General features: G+C 36.2%; 1 protein-coding gene across 8 annotated transcripts in view; it reads right to left on the bottom strand.

Annotated features, from left to right (window-relative positions):
* Positions 1 to 23,015, bottom strand: part of JAKMIP1 (janus kinase and microtubule interacting protein 1) — a 92,875-nt gene that overhangs the window by 24,216 nt on the left and 45,644 nt on the right. For 5 of the 8 annotated variants that reach the window (XM_057426599.1, XM_057426598.1, XM_057426602.1 and 2 more), the window contains exons 9-17: positions 22,398 to 22,526; positions 20,969 to 21,097; positions 18,757 to 18,840; positions 15,143 to 15,205; positions 13,833 to 13,931; positions 10,765 to 10,866; positions 7,966 to 8,019; positions 6,940 to 7,005; positions 3,405 to 3,473 (exon numbers count right to left, since the gene is read on the bottom strand). In XM_057426599.1, coding sequence (XP_057282582.1) covers positions 3,405 to 3,473; positions 6,940 to 7,005; positions 7,966 to 8,019; positions 10,765 to 10,866; positions 13,833 to 13,931; positions 15,143 to 15,205; positions 18,757 to 18,840; positions 20,969 to 21,097; positions 22,398 to 22,526 — 795 coding nt within the window. The remainder of the gene's footprint in view (positions 1 to 3,404; positions 3,474 to 6,939; positions 7,006 to 7,965; positions 8,020 to 10,764; positions 10,867 to 13,832; positions 13,932 to 15,142; positions 15,206 to 18,756; positions 18,841 to 20,968; positions 21,098 to 22,397; positions 22,527 to 23,015) is intronic. The other 3 variants (XM_057426604.1, XM_057426605.1, XM_057426601.1) reach the window with 2 other exon arrangements.

The following is a 23,015-nucleotide window of genomic DNA, read 5'->3' as shown; positions in this document are numbered from 1 at the left end:
TTTAACAAACTCCTGCATTTCTTCAACATATAGAATAAATGTCAAAGTAAATACATAGAGTTCTTAAGATGATTAATTGTAGGTTTTATTAACAGTATACAAAAATGTCGCTGGTCTGGTGAGTTTTATTATATATTATTTTATTTATTTTGGAAGGCAGCCACAGGGACTGTGAGATGACGACCCCAGGCGCACTGTAGGAGAGGGTCTGGTTCAAGGCCATCTTAAAAATCTGAACATACACAAGTCCATGGGACCTGATGAAATCCATCCACGGGTCCTGAAGGAGCTGATGAATGAAGTTGCTAAGCCGCTGGCCATCATATTTGAGAAATCATGGCAGTCAGGTGAAGTTCCCGACGAATGGAAAAAGGGAAATATAACCCCCATTTTCAAGAAGGGGAAAATGGATGACCCGGGGAATTACAGACCAGTCAGTCTCACCTCTGTGCCTGGCAAAATCTTGGAGCAGATTCTCCTGGAAGGCATGCTAAGGCACATGAAAATCAACAAGGTGCTTGGTGACAGCCAGCATGGCTTCACTAAGGGGAAATCCTGCCTGACCAATTTGGTGGCCTTCTATGATGGGGCTACAGAACTGATGGACAGGGGTAGAGCAGTTGATGTCATCTACCTGGACTTGTGCAAAGCGTTCAACACTGTCCCGCATGAAATCCTTGTCTCTAAATTGGAGAGACATCGATTTGATGGATGGACCATTCGGTGGATAAAGAACTGGCTGGATGGCCCCACGCAAAGAGTTGCTGTCAATGGCTCAATGTCCGGCTGGAGACCAGTAATGAGTGGTGTCCCTCAGGGATCGGTGTTGGGACCGGTCTTGTTCAACATCTTTGTCGCTGACATGGACAGTGGGATTGAGAGCACCCTCAGCAAGTTTGCCGATGACACCAAGCTGTGTGGTTTGGTTGATACCCTGGAGGGAAGGAATGCCATCCAGAGGGACTTTGACACGCTTGTGAGGTGGGCTGATGCCAACCTCATGAGGTTTAACCATGCCAAGCGCAAGGTCCTACAGCTGGGTCAGAGCAATCCGAGGCACAGCTACAGGTTGGGCAGAGAAGAGATTCAGAGCAGCCCTGCAGAGAAGGACTTGGGGGTGTTGGTTGATGAGAAAATGAACATGAGCTGGCTTCAGTGTGCGCTTGCAGCCCAGAAAGCCAACTGTATCCTGGCTGCACCAAAAGGAGCATGACCAGCAGGTCGAAGGAGGTGATCCTGCCCCTCTACTCTGCTCTTGTGAGACCTCACTTGAAGCATCGTGTGCAGTTCTGGTGTCCTCAACATAAAAAGGACATGGAACTGTTGGAACAAGTCCAGAGGAGGGCCACAAGGATGATCAGGGGACTGGAGCACCTCCTGTATGAAGACAGGCTGAGGAAGTTGGGGCTGTTCAGCCTGGAGAAGAGAAGGCTGCGTGGAGACTTCATAGCAGCTTTCCAGTATCTGAAGGGGGCCTGTAGGGATGCTGGGGAGGGACTCTTCATTAGGTACTGTAGTGACAGGACAAGAGGGTAACGGGTTAAAATTTAAACAGGGGAAGTTCAGGTTGGATATAAGGAAGAAATTCTTTACTGTGAGGGTGGTGGCGTGGTTTAGTGTGAGGTGTCCCCTGCCCATGGCAGGGTGGTTGGAACTGGATGATCTTAAGGTCCTTTCCAACCCTAACTATTCTATGATTCTATATGTGATTTCACCAAATCCACTTATTTAGCCAAAATCTACCTTCAGACATGTACATTTAGGGATCTATTGCTATTATAGACATTTTAGAATATGATACTTCAGGGGTTGGTTGAGAATGACAGGGGTCTGTAGCAGGTCCTGTAGGATATATTTCTCAACCCTTTGCAGACATGTTCAAAACTCTGAAGAATGTAATATGACATTAGACACCATGCTTATGCAATTGAATCCCACTTTGACTACCACTGTGGCATCATTTTCTTATGTGGATTGCAGCAACAGCTGTATGGTTGTTGTAAAGATGCAATACCACAGTCCACTGTGTAACGCGCAGTAAAGGACAGGCCTGATCCCAGTGTGCTTACAAGTGTCTGACACCAGAGAAGCAGACTGGTTTGTCCAAGGCTATAGGGAGGGTCAGAGCTACCAGCAGATCCCAGAATAGTAAAGCAGCTGCCCTGATCATGTTGCTTCTCAAAAAGCTATTGTAAAATCTGGCCACAAAAAAGCAAGAGGGAAGGAAACAAGAATAGGATCTCAATCTCTTAACATGGTTTCAAGGACAACTAAACCAGTGGTCAGCCCTTCTAAAAGTCTTATGCTAGAATGTTGTTTCTAAACTACTTTCACAATTGAATGGATCATTGGCAATGCAGACTTTCAGATTGCTGTGCTACAGAAATGCAGAACTACTTAGAGGAAGACTTGAAAATATCACAGATAATAAATGGGAAGATAATAAACCAAGTTAGAACGAAACTGCTGTTTTCCAAATCCTTTTATAAAAGAGTCCAGTATTTGTGGGCACTTTCCCTCTCCAAAACATTTGCATTTTTCCATAACAAGAGTTTACAATAGATAAATACTAAGTGTGGAAAGGATCATATCTATGTTAAAGTAAAACCAGTATGACAGTCTACACTCAGAGACCACAGTCTGAGCACTGCTCTTTTAATTGTGGCCCAAACAGGCACTTCTTCAGTGTCCGTGGGCAAATCACTTAACCTCCCTGGCCCGGTTTTCCATTCTTTAAGAAGAATGTAATGCTGATTGCTTATCTGCCTGTAAAAGGCGTGGCAAGGATTAATCAGTATTTTTAAAGCCATTTGAAGATGAAAAGCACATGCATGTTAAACCAATAAAATCAAACACTCATTCCAAACACTCATGGTTCAACATATGGAAAAATAAGGTCAGTATTACATTAATTTTGTTACGCAAGACAGAACTGCTTTTGAGAAAACATTCTGGTTTTAAGTATGAAGACCTTGGGGCAAGAAAGGACATCTGGAGTAAGAGGTCTCTACAACACATCAAGAAGCTGAATAATAGAAAGCGAAGGAATAGCTTGGCGGTTTTACTGACATGACCCCAAAAATAAAAAGATGATGCTGTTGCCAGGCAAATTAATACACAAAGCACAAGGACAATTTCACACCATTTGGTTAAAATGCTCTATAAAGCTATGCCTTTGTGCCCAAATTTGTATATAATTTGCTATTTTTGTTCTATGTAGGTTGGACAGTTCCCTCCTAGCCCAAAGAATACAAACAAATGGTTCTAGAACCTCTTGCCTGTTTTACCATGAAGCAATCTCTATTAAGCAGAGAAAGGCAGCAAGTCAACCTTTGAGTAACTTTATAAACACTCCCTTGAGATGAGTTTTAGCTAAATGAATTACATTTTCAGTTATTCCTTACCTTTTCATTCTCCAGATCTAACATCTTCTGTGTCAGTGCAGCTTCTGTCCCCTCTATCTGTTTTAGCCACTACATGAACACAGCAGTGTGAAGAGGAAAAAATAAAAAATAAAAAAGAAAGAGCTTTTAAAAAATGTGCATTGAACATTTTGCAAGTTTGTTGCCATCACTCCGAGGCATTTGCTTCCCCCTTACTATCTATTCACTTTGAAGTTACACATGAATAAGCAGGTTATGAAAACAGCCAGAATGGAGGACTGCAGAAACATACTAAAGTAACATATGGAGGTTGTTTTCCTACAATAAACTATTTTCCCCCTGTAAAGTTGAAGGTACAAAATAGAGTTGGGGCAAGACTGCAAAATAAACCTGATTGTTTTCAGTTTGGTATACTCAATGCTGTTTCGCCTGATTTGCAAAACCACCATATGGCTCCAGGGCATCAGTCCTACATTTCTCTAGCTGGCAATTCAAACAAAAGACAAGGTAGCAAACTTGATCCTTTGTTTTGCAGTCTGCTGCACCTTTTGTGGGAAGAGGCTCACTTCTAAAACAACAGTAATGTAGAGGGAAAAATGAAATGGACAGACAGATGGAAGTTCATGCAGTGGCTGCTGAGAATCCCTTACCATTCAGGTGGTAAACAAAGCCATCAGAATGAAGAAGAATGGCCATTGCATTCCAAAAGCAAAATTACATATTGTAATGGCTATATATATGTACACAAGGTTATTGCTTAATTACTATCCATCACCAGGATTATACTAATATTCAGCATTTAACTTCATAGGAATGAATAGGAATGCTCAGTTCTGACTTGCTTTATTTCATTTCCTTATTGGTCTGCTTACTAACATTAGATTATTCCTATTTATTTTAATTCTTTTTGTAAGGTTGCAGATAAACTTTTTTAATTTAGCATTCTGGTGGATTGAGTTCAGACTCAAAAAATTTAATGACATATATTTTATTTTTGTTTTAACAAAGATTTAGATTGGAATCTGCAAACGTAAGTTTACAAATAAGCAAAATGTGAATTCATTTTGGACCTTCCATTACTCAAGAGACTGGAGGATAAAAATGGAAACTGTTTTTATCTATTTAGTAGCTTTGTACAGAGCTATGAAAAGTGAACAGGAACACCATATTCCCCAGTGATTGTATATTCATCATCTTTCTTTTCTTCATTTTGAAGGTAACAGACTGAAGATATTCCTAAGGAATGCCTCATCGCTGGTAAAGGAGTCAGCAATACAGTGAGCATTCTGAACCGTTGAAATCAGTAGAATGGGAAGTCTTCATCATCTCTCACAGCTACCCTCTATATTTGCAAATAAGTGTTTATTTACAAGAATTAGAGGTCTAATTTTATTTTAAGGTATGAACGATATGCAAAACTAAAGGCTGATTCTGATCTTCTTTGCCTGTAAACCTTTCTGGAACCAAAGACAAGAAAGAGACAACCATGTATTTTAGGAGTTAGTTGTAATCAGTCATAGCATTCAAAATAAGCTTCTGGAATTGTGCCAGCAGAACCCAGAAACTTTCCTTGCCTGGCAGCTTTATTTCCAAAAGATCAATTCTGGTGGCCAAGTGTAATGGATGTGATCTAAATAATCACTGACTGTGATTAATTAGCACATGTGAACATAACTATTACAAAGTCTATGTCTGTAATACCAAAATATCTTACTATGAGATTATTATACATGATAGTTTATTGTAATTAAGACACTATAGGAATGCACAAGAAGAGCTGTCTGGCCCTTATTTAAAGGGACATCTGAGATGGTTACCTTACTCTGGAGGAGGCAGCGGAGGTGCTTTAAATTTCTTTTAATCCAAATTCAGTATATGCATCCAATACAATTTATGTTAAAACAATTATCCAGTCTTACTTAGCAGATTTTGTCTGATTTTTTTTTCTGTATTATGGAATGTGGTATTGTGTTCATTTTATTAAGGACAGCATAAGGCTGGTTTCTGTTATCCTGTCTTTTAGTAAACTTTGGACACAGTAGTTATTGAGAAACTCAGAGCCATTTGATTAGCTTGTACCTTAAACGTACACCAGGAAAAACAGGAAAAGGCTTCCTGCTTCTCAGAGTATCCTCTTGATTGAATTTGTTATCAGCTTGGACTTATCAGGTTACTGTGAGGGACTTTGCAAAAACCCACAGATAACACAAACTATTTTCATCTCGTTCTTTAAATGTCATCTATTTACCTATACAAAAAAAAAACCTGAAATCTCCATTTTGCTGATGGAGTGTTCAATTTCTGTAGTAACCAGATTATCTGATAAAATCACAAAAATTTTGTTAAGACAAATTAGAAACCTTTGTCAAATGGAAAAAAAAAAAGAAGAAAAAGAGTGTAGTTAAACTATAAACCAATTTTACCATAAAAAACCAAAGCCTCCACTGTAATTGTATGCTTCTATTTTTTTAAGGAAATGTTTCAGCTGCCAAAGCTTCCAGTCCCTTACTGCTGTGATTAGTTGCTACTGGAAATAATTTATAGATTACAAGGTCTATGCTCTATTCTGCACCACTCTTACAAAAATTAAACAAACTCCCTAATCCCAGTTGTACTTTCTGCACAAGCACTAACTGACTGGAGCAATGATAAACTAATCCAGTTCCTGAAGTGTGGCCACTAGCTCACGTTTGTGTACGGGGCCTATGATCATCACCTCCTCATTTTAATGCTATAACACAATTAAAAGTATAGGGATTTTAACACTTTTCCTTATTTTAATTTTGTTTATATTAATTAGTCACTTAAAATCAATGATTATGAAATTACCTAATTTAGATTATCTACATTAAGGTATTTGTGTAAGTAGATAATCAAAAGTATAACACTTGAGGTAATTATTAGAAAATGCTCAAGTTTTAATTTTGAAGTTCTGATTCTGAATTTGAAAAAAAAAATGTATCTAGGAAAGATTTAATAGAAGCCTATGAAAAGGACAGACAAGGCTTATTCAGATTAAAGAGGAGAGTTCTAAATGTCGTCTTTAGTCATATACAGATTTTATTCACTGTAATGGAGAGAGTCATGCAGAAGTAAGTGACCCAACTGACTACCTATCTTGTACAAACTGCTTCTTTGCTGTCTATAAGATCTCTAACTTACAGAGGAAAGGAACACAGGAGCTTTTTCAGTCGTACAAAGAAATAAACTCAAACTGGACCATGGGTGTAGGATTTACAGAGGACTTCACAGCACCCTGTTCCTGTAGAGCTGAGGACACTGGCACTTCTGAGAATTAAGTATCTTTTGTCAAGTGTCTTCTTAGTACTTTATGCTAAGGGAATGTCTCCAGCATGTTTCCATTTTTAAATTGTGTTTATTTTGTAAGTTTGATTTTACCTCAAGACATCACAATCCCAACAGTCATGTAAGGATGAATACTTGCTCCAATCCAGACAACCTGAAAAGAAAAGTCATGCTTCCCTGGCACAATTATGTGATATCTTGAAAGACATGGTCAGCCTTTAGACAAAGAAAAATCTTTAATGAATTCTACCTTTTCACACAGGGAAAGCACAGTCCCAGCTTGGATTATTGCAACCTGTTCTTCATTTCTCAAATTCTAAAATACAAAAAGATGCATTTTAATTGGATTTTAAATTCATCCTTTAACACAGCAATAAATTTAACTGTACTTGAAAGAATAAATCAGCTGTAACATTTAGGATTTTATTTCAGTACACCACTCTCCATAACACTTTTCAAATGGTTCATTATTCAGTGAAAATGAAGTGGTTTCTGACAGGGCTTTTGAAATTTCTATTTATCTTCCCTCCCCCAGGGCAGAAAAATGCCTGTTCACTGGAATATAGCCCTGCAGCAAGTGAACCACCCCCTCATGCACTTCAGAGCTAGGCTTCCCACTAACGAAAGCAATGCAAAGAAAGAGCAAGCACCACAGAAACCTCCACAGAACTTTCAACATAAAAAAAGTAAATCTGGATCTTAAAATTAGTATTATAAAGACCTAAAACTGCTGTTAAAGCTACCTAGAAACTGGACCCAACTCCATGGATGTTTCTGTCCCAACTGCATGACCAGGACTTTATGATTTATTTGGCAATAGACGAGAAAGAAAGGGAAGAAGTTATCCTTGTCCTTTCTTCCACAAAATCCACTCCTGGCAGAAGCATCCTTCACAGTAATAGGTGATACTACTGCTTCTCAAGAGGGAAACTTCAGGAATAACTTGGTCTGGCTTTGTCTTAGTTATGATTTTTCTCCCCTAACTTGTATTTTTTCCCTTTGTCTCCTACAGTGCTTTTTTTCCATGTCGTTCAGCTAAAATCAAATCCTCTCTTGAGAAAATACATTTTTCACTAGCATTTGTTTAACTGAAAGGTTTTCTTTCAAGTTTGTAAATGTAATAACTAACAGTTCCTATTGTTCTTACAAACATAGCCATATAAAAATCGTACTGTGCATTTTCTTGAATATTATTTGTGGGAAAAAAAAAACCAAACAAACCTGCTTTAAAATAACCATAAAACTAGAGGTATATTTGAAATTTAAAATTTGTTACCCCATTATCTCCAAGAATATCTAGCTTCTTCATAAGTTCAGAAATATTCACATCCTGAAAAAGATGTTCAACATTTACTTTTTATAAAGTGGGTGAGAAACAGTTTTTACATGCTACATTTTGTGTATCTTTTTATTCACTTCTGCATGCAAAAAGACTTGAAATGTAAATAAGTGAAACATTAGTTCTGCATCACAATTACAAAAGAGTTATTGATACTTTCAGAGACAAAACCAAATGTCACTCTTTATTATAGCAAGCAAGCTGGATGCCTGTGTATGAGGGCAGAATGTTCCTGTGCCATTCACATTTATCATCCTGCTGATGTATGCAGATGAAAGATCAAAAGTGATAAAGAGGCTTAAAGGACTGGGTTTCCTTTCTATTTGGAATGGAGCATCAAGCACATCAGGCTACAGAAGGTAAATGGAGAGAGAACATGAACAATATAATCACCAAGAAGGTCTGTTGTGTGGCTTGGATTTTATTTTCTTTGCTAAACATGAACGTGGCAGTTCAAATCAGCCTTACAGTGGCAGAAGGGTATATGCATGGTGGACTGAATATGCCCTTCTGAATCTAATAACTCACAATATTTGGGAGTAGAAAGACGCATTTCTCTGTCAGTCAGCTGCCAGACCCCCAAAAGCAGTGAATAAATAAAAGTGGCTGGAAAAAATCATGAAAATATGCTAATCCCATTTTCCTGAGCTAGCCCGAGTATAGTCCATAACTTAATATGGACCAGGAATCATTCTCATTGACTTTGCATGCAGCTGTACTACTTGAAGATAGTAAGGCTTGAGAGCAGGTGCAAAGACCAGTTCATGTTAGTCCAAATGCTTAAAACATATGTATAAATCAAGACAGCCTTTTTAAAAGCTGACATCCTTCTACTCATAATCAACATTTCTTGGAAGAGGCCAGCATTTCACAGGGCTGTGTCTTGGCTCACTAATTTCATGAGTTGCAGTATGCAACATGCTGGTTGGCATCTATGTGTTATACAACTGTATTTTGTCAATAGTCAGGATTATCAATCTTTAAAATTTTGTAAAGCTAAATTAGTTATGCTTGCAAATTACACCAGAATATACTTGCTCATTATCTTTTACCCAACAGACTCCAGAGAGAAAGACTTAACAAGGAATGGAAGATTTCCTGAAGACCAGGCACAGACGTAGGAGAGAACCTACAAATTAGTCCCTCCTGGCTCAAAAAAAGGAATAGCGTTGTGTCTACGTTTGTCCATCCTGAGAAGTCCCTCCTCTTCTTCCTTCTCTCTCCAAAAACTTCAGCAGTGTCTCCAAATGTTACATTAACTATTAAACAGTGCACATCACTAATTTTAGAATGGTGCACAGCTTAATACACACTTGTGTTTGGATTGATATCAAAAGCAAAACTATTGATTATGATCAGCATTGACAATGTTGAATGGAAACTTCCTTAACTATCAATTATACTGGTGAAGAGTGGAATTCAGTAAGACATACAAGTTCCCGCACCTATTGAGCCAGAAGTACTGATTCTAATTCATTTATTTCCATGATGAAGCAAATAAGAGGATTTGGAAACCAAATCAGATTTTGCATCATTTCAGAATCAAATTTGCTACTGATAGCTAACAATTTGAAAAGGCACTGAAAACCAAGTCAACAATTTCAGTATGCCCATATTAGTTGACTGCCCCAGCTCCCGGGTAAGTGAACTGAAAGGCAGATTGAAAAAAGCTTACCTCTCTTTAAGAATGCAACAAACAAGAATAGAAAAAAAGTACGAATTCTAGATCCTGGTAAGCTGTACCAGCCACAGCCAACACGCAAACTAGAATAATAGATAAGCTAAAAAGCAGATGTTGTATTCCATGGAGGCTGTATTTGAAATGTAAATAAGTTAAACAATGACTCAGCATCGTTTGGGAAAAGACTACCCAGTCAAACCTGTAGGTAAGAATCAAGTTTCTGCTTTTTTCTCTTTTGGATTACTCAGCTAGCCAGCAATATGCAGCCTGCAATTTATTTTTAGTATTGTGCTTATTAAAGCACTGAATAGAAACAAGCCTTCTATAAGAGGACTTGTAAACACAAGTACAATACAAGCAAGTGCCATGGAGCGTAGGACAGAGATATTCTGCTTTAGTTACTGTTGTGCAACATTGCTAGCAAAGAAAGCCTGAATTCAGTCTTAGTGAACCAGCATACAAATTCATTTGTATAGCTAACTTTTTTAAGGGAGGACATACATGAAAAGAGTAACTCTTGCTTCCTCATAGCAGAAGCAAACCAAGTGAGATTGGTTTGCTCTAAAATGAAAGACAGACTCTCACTTATTTCAGTGAGTTTTGGATCACACACGTCTTGTTACAAGGCCCTGGCCTAGACAAGTAAGCATATTAATTCAACAAACTGAGTGCACAGGTGCTTTGTTAAATCTGGTCTAAAATAATAAAAGAATGCCTTAGATAAAAACATTTAAAATCAAGAACAAAGTACTGTAGCAAGCCTGACAATGAATCCCATCAGCACCCACATTGTTCCTTGTAATGATTTGATAGCAGTACCTTAGACTAGATGTAGACTATCTTGACAGGCCAGCCTTCATTTTTGCTAATGAATTCCTCACAGACTACCAGACCATGTTCTTATGAAACCATTTCCCCAGTCAAAAATATCTTTCCTTACTACATTTATTCTTTCAGATTTTCTTTGCAAAGAGCAAACCATTTATTTGGATATTGAGTTAGTCAGTCCAAAACCATTCCTAGCTATCCAACTGTTACTAATATTCTACGTATACCTTTATTCCTTCCTGCTGACAGAACAGTTGAAGAGCACTTCCATTGTTTTCAGGGAAGGTGGTTATTTGAAGATTAAATGCCGGCGACCTTCGTTCTCTCTCCTGAGGAAAGATTTTGTTTAAAAATAACACGTGTGATTATATGTAAATGTTTATTTCCCACGTCTACAAAACATGCTTGTACATTACAAAGGAAGATTCCTATTGATATTCCAAATACACGGTGTATCCTCTTACTTTCCTTTTACCATATTTGAAGGATTTTGGCTTTAACTAAGCACAAAATCAGAGTTATCTTCCAACTAATTTTGTGCACACACACTTTCTGCAAGGTTAACCAAACTTTGCAGAAAGAAACTTGTGCAAAGAAACCTTTGCATGCTGGCCATATAACTGACTGGAGTCCTAAAATACCCTGCAGATATTTATGTTAATTGTAATCTTATTTAACTACTGCTGTCTTTCATGGAACAAACAACAACTTAGAAAGAAGAAACTGCAGGCAAAAAAGTTAAACTGAATCATAAAATAGTATTGTCACTGAAGATTTTCTCAGTAAAATTAAAGCTGTGTATCTGCTCCCTGTTTATTCTTCAACTAAGCTTTCTACTAGAGCATGTAAAATCCCCAGTCCTATTCACTGTGCAACCTAGGACATTGGAATATTCTGAAAAGCAGCACTAACCTACACTGATTCTTTGGGCCACAACTAAAAAGTATAAACACCCATTTATCTAAAACCATAATATTGTTGAAACTCATCCAGCCCATCTTCTTGATTTTCATGCATTTCTTCAAAATACCAACCTATTATTGTTGCAGAAGACAGAAATACAGTAAACCGATACATAGGCATTTTTACTTAAGTGTAAATGTGCTTGTGAAAATGACTGTATTGAAAGCTCTGGGCAACCAAGGTACTGGGTCTTACTCTCAATTCTCTGTAACCATGGGAACCTGAGTAAGGAAAGTCAGATTTCCTCTCCACATTACATGAAGAGGGACTGGCAATAAGAGCTTCAGTTTCCAACAGTACAATGAGAGAGTTCTACTGCAAATATTTGAGTTCCTATGACCATCCATGCAGGTGCTTTAATTGATATGGCAAGTGGGCTGCATCCATTTACTGAAGCAAGCTACTGAGCATGGCGAGTCTTGTCCATTAACTGGCTTAAACCTAACTCAAGCTACAACAGAGGGGAAAAAAAATATATCCCTGTACTCTGTATGTTCCCCGAACCCCATAAGCTCTGTTTTAATTAATATTTTTGCAAACCAAACCCAGAAACTTAATTCTGATTTCAATTCAGTTACCATTTTAGGTTTTTTTAAAAAAGATAATTAGTTGCTATTGCATTAAACTCACCTGAATTTGCTTGCATTAACTGATGGAAACAAAATGGTTGCTTTTTACTGTAGCTTAATTCTCATCTGAAATAATTGAATGACTCTCAAAAAAGTTACTGCCCTGACTACCAGAAGCAGTCATTATTTCAGTCAAGCATTCACACTGTCAGTCTACATGCTTGCCCACTAAGGGGAAAAAAATTTATTCTTGCAATCACACAAAAATGCTTCCATTGTTATTCTGTGAAACAAGTCTTTAAGACTTGGCACATGGCGAAACTCTACACCTCACACTGAGCTGGTTTTCATATGATTCTTCCACGTGAAAAATACATTAATGAAGGATGTGTTGAAGCACTTCTTTTTTTCCTTTTGTTAAAGAAAATCTTTTGGATTGCTTTACTTCTAAGAACACTTACACTTTAGGAAACAATTTCTAGTGTAACAACTGCCAATTCAAATGCAAAACATTCAGTATCTTACTTTACAATTGCTTAATAAAATATAAAAAACTGTATTAGAAAGCATGCTACTTTACCTGAGCATCTACTGAAATTCTAATAACCTACATTCATAGTTTTGAATATAATGGGCTATAACATGAAAATATATGGTTGATAAATGATTAAGAAAAGAATAAGAAATGTCAAAGACAAAAAGAAGAATGTCTGCATAACAGGAAGAGACAACATTTTCATCTTTATCAGAAGTTATACATGCCAAGATTTTGGGTAAAACGTGCTGTGTGATGAAAATTATGAAGTGACAATGACAGTTTTCTTGGAGAGTTTATTCTAAATGGTGTTAGGAATGCTGGTGATCTTTGAAACTGAACAACATGTGATCAGGCAATACAACCATGTGACAGCTGTGCATCGCACACAACTGGTTTAGTGTTATTAAATTCAACATGGGCCCCATTTACGTGCTTTCGACTCTAATCGCAGGCTATGTGTTCAAATTTTTATTAACAAATAATTTTGCTGCTATTTCATTTATGCATAGTATAAAATTTGTTTGCTATGACAATATACTACTTTCAGGTACAGAAGTTGTACTTGTGCTTCACCACTGATGTTTTCAGAGGGTTTTTTTCCATTTTTCATTGATTAAGGCCAATTATTTCCACTCCATGACCATTTTATACCATGAGAAAATGGATTTCAGGTAAGACAAATTCTTTAAAAGCTGCTATCAAAATGTGTTCTTTTAAGATAATTTTGCGTCATATTAATGTTGTCAATCTTAAATCAATGTAATTAAAAGCAGTTACACATTGATGTGATGGATGTGTCAGATCTTTAGTCAGATCACTGCATGCAAGACGTAAGAAGGTGTGTTAATTTAAATGATGCCAACCAAGGCTGTAGTATACATACCAAGTGATTTTACATGCAGGAAAGGAGCAGTTATGGAAATGAAACAAATAAAAAAGGCAAAATATTGCAAAACAAAATATTTTATTAGATTAAAAACAAGCTATATGCAATATATATTAGCTATATTACATCTTTATAAACATTAGTGAGCACTCTCTCCAAAACACATTAAGGCAGTGGCATCAATTTTGTTATCCCAAGGTACAACATTTAAAAAATAGATACCGAAGTGACTTCCCTTAAACATGCACCAGACATCAGTAATCTTTACAGGAATTTCAGCTTGGGTTCAAACATAATTTCTGCTCCATTTGAGAGTTTGCAACAGAGAGAATCTCTTACTTCAAGCTCTAGCACTCTGAACTCTAACAGCTCATTCTGGTCTTTTGCATCTTGCATCTCATTCTTCAGCTGATGCTCTTCTTGTTCCATTCTGTAAATCTATGAGACAGATAACATCACAACATCCCATAAGCAATAGGAAAGATATTGTACATAGTTACAGGCCAGAGGTTTAGACAAAACTGTTAATTATTTCAGTTTCTCTTTACATGTTGGGTCATGTCTTGGAGATAGACAAGGAACAACACAGCAGAAAGTATTTGTGAGAACTGTCAGCAGAAAATAGTCAATGTTCTCTTAGAATAGTAGTCTGAAAGTAGTATGAAAAGTGATATGAATATTATACCTAAATGGATTAAGCAATACAAGCTTTCTTTTAAAATAAAATGAATGAAACTGGATTGCTTTAACATTTGGGTAGACTTTCTCATTGTCTTTGCATAACTAGACACGTACTCTTTAGGGTATAAGAAAGACAATAATGGAGGGATTTTCATGTCTGATTTTTGGTTTTCCAGATCTGTGACTTGGGGTACTAAGAATAAGAAAATAGAAATTAAAATTTCACTATCATTATGCCAACTAACAGCTTTAGTCTACTGTCTAACTTAACTGGGTGACCTTTTTATTTGTATGAAACTCAATAGAAGTGTAACATCTGGCACAATGTACTATGATGTTTATAATACCATGTAAGTGTCCAAATAAATTAACTCCAGCTGTAGCTACTTTTACTCATGAATTTTTATTTATCTTATTCCTATTACATCAATATTGAGCTACCAATTAGCAAAAATAGTTCTTTGACTCCATGAATACTATTTTCCCACCAATATCAGTCAAGAACAATGCTCAGCTCTGAGTATTTCAGATTGGAAATGATACCATAGCCTTACATTTATCAGTATTATTTAATGTGTGTAAAAACTGTAAAAAAAATAGAAAGCTGAAGGAAGCAGGCAGTTTTATTAGTAATCAGGACAATAACAATCTTTGTGTAAATCTTTGGCAACACAGAAGTTTCCACACTGTATTTTGTTGGACACTAGAAAGACCAAAGAGCTTGGGTTCTCCTGTTGGCTATGCAACAGGTAATCCACAATAAGGAGCAGCTTCCATTTACAAAGACTGCAAAAGCATATCAGTATTTTAATCACAGACTTTCATCGGAATGTCTGCTTCTGGAAAGAAATAATGGGACTAACTTTCAGGTTGATATAACAGTACTTAATACATTAATTTCCTTTCACCATTCTATTTATGACAAAGGGCAGCAATAATGAAAATATTCCCATACTCTGCACACATACCTTCTCTAGCAACTCCTGATTTGTTCTGATTAACAGCTGCTTTTCTTCTACCCATTTTGAATCCTACGAAGAGGATTAAAAAGATTACAATATATATATATTTTGTAAAATAAGACAAGTGAATGATTACAATAATTAGAAGATTTCAGACATCATTGTACATTCAAGTATAAAAATGGTCGCATACCAAAAAATAAAGCTATCATAAATGTTTCAAGAATAAACAGCATTTGAAACTGCAGAGAACACAAAAGTTCCTTTCTCTTCCTGAAGTTGACTGTCTTGGTTTTTAATATGTTCCAGCTAAGAATATACTTTAAAATTTTTACATATAGCATTTGTGGATGACCACAGTTATATGATATTTTATGTCCTTTAAAAGATTTTATTTACTTAGCTTAACTCAAAGCTATTTCTTTCCACTGAAAAGAGTTGTTAACTTCCTTGCAAAATCATCCCAATTTGAGTGGTGTAATACAAATCCCAATGGAGAAAGAAAACCACTTAACCACCCTAAATGACTGAGAACAGGCTTCAGCAAGCATGCTGCTATTTGTCTTCTGTTAAAAGTGTGAGAACCAGGCTAACATACAGTGTTTGTGATAAGGAATTCAAGGGTATGGACGAATGGAAGTGATATAATATATTCTATACTCCATTTGAAAATTGAATTTCCATCTGAATACTTGTTCCAAATTTCATGTTAGGTTTTTCCATTGCATCAAAAGTTCTCATCAAATATCCCTTTAAAGACCCAAACTACAAAACCTCAATGCCAACCACAGCTTGCTGTTCATATTTAATGGATTGTAACAGCCAAATTCTCCCTGTAAAGTATTTACATAACCTAGTTCATACTGTTCTAGTAAGTTTACTACAACAATATCCAATACTCAATATGCCATACTAACTGTAGATCAAATTATTTTCTAAAGAAAAAGAAAATTTAAAATCTAAATATCTTTACATTATGATATACCCTTTACTTCAATTATCATTTTTTTTGGAAATATTTAAATTAGTTTTTATACCTAATGTCCACTACAATTTCATATTCTATTGTTCTTTCTCCTTTTTCCACACATACATAACAATGCACAAGTGCATTTTAACTTTCATGCAGTAAACAAGCTTTTTAGGGTTATGATGTTGTATCATACTGAGAACAATATACTAAAATGTGTACTTAAAGGGCATGACATTTGTCAAGAATTCTTGAAACAAATGAGAGAAATGTTGAAAATAAAATCCAATGTCTAGTTTAACACTGAGCTAGTATTTTACCAAGGTCAAGGAATCAACAAAGAGTTGCATGCAGAGTTAGGGTTAATATCCCAATGCATGCACATGGAAAATGCATGCTCAACAGTTACATTCAACTACTCCAGTTTGCATAAGCAGAAAAAATAGATTACTTTGCCTTGTTGATTAGTAACTTTTGTGTCTTTCTTGAGGTTCAACTTGACTTTCTGAGAAAATCTTAACTCTGGTGGAATTGTATTTATATACGCACCAGGTCACTGAGAGAGCTGAGCATTAATTAAAAAATCCATCTGTTACATTACATACTTCAATATTTTGAGATTTATTACTTATATATACCATTTATATTACTATTAATATTTTATAAGAATTTATTCCCCTAATATAAAGTTTATCCATGCATCTCAAGGTAGCCTGCAGAAATGGCTTATTAGTCTTATTTATATCCAGGGGAATTCTGACAGATCAAGCTGATGGGATATTAACAAGAGCCATTGGTACTTACTTTGAAATGACACATAAATTGTTATAAGCTAAACTTCAAAGAATTTTTTAACAATGAGATTCTTGTCTCTTGCTCTGAATTTTACTTCAGGAAAACTATGAAGGTTTCTACTGCTTCTGTTTCCTAAAGATAAAGCTGTAAAGTAAGACTAAAAATATCTGGAATAATACCCTAGGATCTTTTGATTCATTGTTTTCTTTTCTAGAGCACTGGTTTCCTGAATTAACATTTCACAAGTATTATTAAAACATGACAAAGTGATAATAATAAAAAAATAAAAATCACATAGTGCACAGTCAATTTGTCATCACAATCATTTATTCTGTGGAATGTAGATACTAACAGGTCAGGAAAACCAAGGAGATGCTAGAGTTCCCAGGAAGACACTTTGACCACTTCTGTGGAAAGCTGATGCTAAGCACAGAAACTAGCTCACTAGAGACAATATCATATTGCTCCTTGTTCACATCCCTCTTGGCCTTGCTCAGGATTACTAAGAGATACAAGGTTGAAAATGTCGTTATGAATCTCATGAAGTAATAACTAATCAAATTCTAATTTCCAGGCATCTCCTTTTGACATACCATTCCAAAAGCAAAATCACAGAAGTAATTTCTGACATGGGTATCCATGTTCACTTATTTACATACACAGTTCTTATATTGTACACTGTAATATGTAACTTCTAATGTCTTCAATTACAACTTTATTATTAACACAATAATATGTCAGCAATCGATACTCAAGAGGTCTTCAGTTTCATTTATTATTCTTCCAAAAGCTCAGTGAGCCATCATTTTTCAAATTGAGAACATATTCTCTATTTTTAGTAATACTTATATGGAATGTACTAAGAAAATTGCAGTTTGTGTGGAAGCTAGCATAAACACTTTTTATCCTTAATTTGCATATAACCTTTGCATTTGTAGAGAATCTCATAGAATTATTTTCTTACAAAGAATAAACCATTAAAATGGTAATACCAGTAACTTGGCAATATTCATAGGTTGTTCTCATTTAATGCTACAGAATCATTAGTCTTTGAGAAGTATATCTAGAGATAGCTATACACTATTTTATTTCCATAAACTACTTGAAATGTTAAAATTGTTATTTCAAACTATAAAACAAAATATCATGTCCCCAGGTTTTGCAGTGCATTCTAGCATTTATGCAATTGAACGTCTTTTAAATACATTCTCATAACTCTTAGTCAGCCTTCCTGAAGATCCTAGACATTATTAAATATGCATCAGTAGCCACATCTTCATTGAATATTTACAATATATACTGAAGCATAAGGACTAATTTTGCTCTGTGGGATAGGATGGGAATTTGAAAGAAGTTGAGCCCTCCAACATTATATGCCCCGGAGAGTAACACCACAAGTGGCTTCCAGTAATCAGACACACTCAGTGGTTCACTTCTCTCGAGAGAAGTGTGGATGTAATTTAAGTTTTTTTGAGTTTTTCTATGCTTCACACCAAAAATATTCTCCAGTACAAATACAGAATATTTATTTTATTGGAAGTTCTAGTGAATATAAACAAAACAGAAAACAGGAGAAAGGCCTTCACCAAATGACAATGGGAAAAGAATTAACAATACACACATACAGAGCTATTTTGATGTTATGCTTTAGTGTATTACGTGCCAGGAAATGAACCTTTAATAGCATTTTCATAACCTATATATTACTTTCCTTTATTTAAATAATTGATTGCTGGAGTAGGAATTAAGCTGCATCAGTCACACCAGCAGACCAGCAAGCAATGAAGATGGCAAGGGCACCACTGCATGCAAGGGAAAAAATGATGTGGTAGAGGACATTAAGAGGTGCTTTTACCTGCCCTTTCTCCATTAGAGCTTTCTCCAAGTCCTCAATTTTTGCCTGACACCTGAGAAGATCAGCTTGCAGTTGTTCACGAGTCTGGGGGAGGAAAACCACCAAAAAGTGTGTTTATATGCATGCACATCCAGGTAAGCAGGTAGATTTATTTACACATAGGATCAAAGATACTTTCTACCCATTTATGGACTGTCCAGACAGCTTTTAATGCTTTTCACAAAATAGTTCAGGTTGAAGGATTGTCAAAGGTTATCTAGTCATAACTCCCTGCAATGAGGTTTCTTTCTAAGGCAGACCAGGAGGCTGTTGGCCTTCTTTGCTGCAAGGATACATTGACACCTCATGTTCCACATGGACTCCCCCACGTCCTTTTGTGCAAAACTGCTTGCCAGCAAGACAGCCCCAAGTCTGTACTGGTGCACGGAGTTATTCTTCCCCATTTGCAGGGCTTTTTCTTCCCTTTGGTGAATTTAATGGAATTCCTCTTCATACAGTTCTGCAGGCAATTGAATGATCCCCTCTGAATGGCAGCACAACAATCTCATGTATTAAAAACTTGTTTCAGCTGTGTAGCATCTGCAAACTTAGTGCAGGTGCACTCTGTTCAATTATCAATGTCACTAAGGAGCTAACACCTTAAACACTACAGGTCCCACTATCAACTCCTGCAGTATATCACTGGTGACACACCTCCAACTGAACTTTTACCACTGACTACAACCCTTTGAGCTATTTCAGCCAATTTTCAGGTCACTTTTATTGTCCACTTGTCTAGTCTGTATTTATCAGTTAGTCTATGAGAATCTCATGGGGGAGAATGTCGAGACTTACTAAATTCAAGATAAATGACATCCACTGCTCTCAACTCATTTTCAAAGCTAGCCATCCCATCATAGAAGGCTACCAAGCACGTTTAGTGTGATTTCCCTTTCATAAATTCATGCTGGTCACTCCCAGTCAACTTCTTGTCTTTCAGACATTTGGAAGATAATTATCAAAGATAATTTGTTCCATCCTTTTCCCAGGGATCAGACTGAGAATGACCAGCTTTCAGTTCCCCAGATCCTCCTTCCTGCCTTTCTTGAAGAGTCACATTTGCTCCCTTACAGTCCTCAGGAACCTCCCACAGTTGCCACGACCCTTCAAAAACAACTGAGAGTGTCCTAGCAATGACATCAGCTGACTCTCTCATAGTCAGTAATATACAGGTTCAAGCTCTATTTGATGCAGAATGAAGGTCATGAGGTGAAGATGATGAAGTTTTGAGCCCTATGGCTATCACTTGCCCATTTGGATGTTATGTATTCTTTGGTCATCAATCGCAATTGTCATTCAAGTAGAGGGCGACTTGTAAATATGCTGCTTTTCTAGACATGCCACTATCTGCAAGGAGTTGGGGTAAAGTAGAAGAAATCTTGCCTCTAGTTAGCTCAGCTCTTTTTTGATGCCACTGCTGTTCAGTGAACAGATCTGGGGACTGAGTCAGAGCTCACCAATTTGTTATGAAGTGATTTCTCTCCTCCCCCATTTGGAAAGAACAGAATGGAAAAAGTTAGCATGATTTCCACTCACTTCATCTCTGCACTAATGCTTAAATACAATGGTAGCAGATGGATAAGTGAAAACAGAATACATACTTTCTCACATCTCAAATACCTATAGTACAGAGATTGCTGTGAGGATAAAAAAGCATTTATGTCAGAGAGAGAAAATGATCACACATGCCGACTTAATAGGAACCAGAGTTAGCTATGTACTTTTTAGTGGAAGAATACTCTCAAACTGGGATTTTAAAAATAAATTATGATTTCATACATTTGACAAAATGCTTAAAGAAAATGCCCTCTATCAGATTTAATATACTCATATCATAAAAGTACCCAAGTACTTATAACAACCTATTCCCCAATTCATTTTAAATCCATCATGTTCTATCCAAATTGCAGGTTCAATTGGGATATCATTCTCAATAACACCATCTTACTACTAAATCTTTAATATATTGCGCATACTAGAATAAAGTATAACGATATCTTTTTTCTGATTGCACCAAATGAATCAAAATTGTCACCTTAGTGATATCCGTTAATCCTCAAAAACATCATGTTTTGCATTTCACTGACCTGCAAAGATCGCTCTTGCTACTCCAAGTGTTTGTCATATTTTTCAGTGATTTCACAGTTAAAAGAAAATTCAGTTTGAAAATTACCCTTGCTTCTCTCTCTGCATCCAGGGTTCCACCAACTTGTTCCTGAAGCAATGCATATGCTCTTTGCAAAGCTTGATACTCTCTTGTTAGCTGGCAGAATCTTAGTTCAGCTTCTTCTTTAGGTGTGGTCTTAATGAATAAGGGGGGGAAAGTAGTTTTGTATAAATATATATGATAAGGAGCTTGTTTATATAAACACAAACACAATAAGTAACACAATTTATACTGAGTCTCGAAGTAAAGGTTTAAAGAACTTAATTGGAAACGGAAGAAAAGTTGATTTGAGTATGATGCAGAAATGCACAAATCAGTAACTGCATCTATCTTACAATTTCTGGACAGGGTAAGCAGCAATGTATAGAAATGAGAAGAAACTGGGGAAAAATCAGAGGGAATAGTTTTAGGCACCACTGGCTTCAGCAGCTCCAGATCCACAGGAGCTTCAGAGGTGTTTGTTCTATTTACTATGCAGTCCATCACTCCCTCCTTACTCTTTTTTCTCTACAATGCCAGGGTAAAGTATTTTGCTAGCACAAGCAAAGTAATACAGAATATATTTAAATGATTTCAAAAGCCATAAGGTTGTTTTTTAAATTCCCTCACCCCCTTTTTTTCTCTCTTTTTTTTTTAAGCATGAATTATTTTTAATGTCTTAATTTTCTTTTGATTTTGAGCAACTGACATCAACACTTTCAAGGTCTTTCTTATAATGCTGAGAGCAAGAAATGGCCTTCCCTTTAATTAATTTTTGCTCCAGGAACTCAAGCTCCAAGGAAAAGAGATTACAGTATTATTAGAAACTAAACCTAGGAAAATAGGAAGCTACTTGTGACTGAGCAATATTAGGCACAAGTTAGTGAACAGGAAAGAAAGATGAAAATGAGCATCACCTAATTCATGCTTTGTCCTCAGCCCTGTAATCTTTTAAAGTAGGCCAGCTGCACTGAGCAGAGACAAACATGTCAATGGGTATTTACTACCTATGATCATTTAAGCCTTAATGAATTCAAAAGCCTCTTTGAATATTGCAAGTAAAGGAAGAAAATCCTGGTTGTATCAAAACAGTCAAATAAATTATAAGGTTCAAAGGCAAACTATTGTCTAGTAACTACTGACTTTTGGCAAAGCAATGTGCCTATTAATTTTTTTTGACTATTAAGAAAGTGTTTGAGAAAAAACATTTTATTTTTCAGCCCACTATCTGCCAAATCTGTCAGGCAGAAAATTATCTTATGAATTGCATTGCAGTGACTGTGTATGTGTTAATGGACTTGAAACAAAACAAAGCAATTATCTGCCAAATCTCTCATAGTTCCTGTGGCAGAATAGGTAAAAAAAATAACCAACAAACCAAACAAAATAAAAATGCTTGCATTTATACTCCATGTCTATTGTTACAGAACTTAAGAACAAATCAGCTACTACTTACATCTTCCAAATCTTCTTCTGGTGTTGCTGGTGTCCTGTCGGTTTTATCTGTGTTATATGAAGTTACAGATGATGTTTCTGAATCAAGAGATTCTTCATCAAATCCAAAAAACGTCTCCACAACATGCCTCTGAAAAGTTAGTTTCTCTTAGTTACTAGCAAAACAGCCAGAAAATCCCCAATGACCCAGTAAGCAGTAGCCACGGTCTTCTCTGGCCATTATTTTAGTATTTAGGAATTAGAAAAGGTTCCACTAAACCCTTGTTCTCTGATTAAATGAGCTACTTATTTAGTATCATCTGTTTAAGAACCTCCAAGGATTGAAGTGCACATAGCACTGGGTAATTTCCAATAAAATAATGTTCTAGCAAAAGGATGAAAGTTAATTATCAAAATAATGCCATCTTACAAGAGTCATAGTAGAGGAATGCAACATCTTTTCAGAAGAAAGTAACCTAGTATGATGTAACACATCAGATGTGGAACCAAAAGAGAAAAATATTCTGAAGAACAATGTGGAACAAATATCAGTCACACTTATTTAAAAAAATAAAACAGATTAATTTGTAATACTTTTTTTGCAAATCCCTATTTCAAAGTGTAAATTGTTGGTTTCCAT

Source organism: Pezoporus wallicus, unplaced genomic scaffold (genome assembly GCF_028554395.1).
Source record: "Pezoporus wallicus isolate ANWC-B61680 ecotype Strahan unplaced genomic scaffold, APGP_CSIRO_Pwel_v1 scaffold_13239, whole genome shotgun sequence".
In the NCBI taxonomy this organism is placed as follows: Eukaryota; Metazoa; Chordata; class Aves; order Psittaciformes; family Psittacidae; genus Pezoporus; species Pezoporus wallicus.
This window is presented reverse-complemented; position numbering and strand designations above follow the sequence as displayed.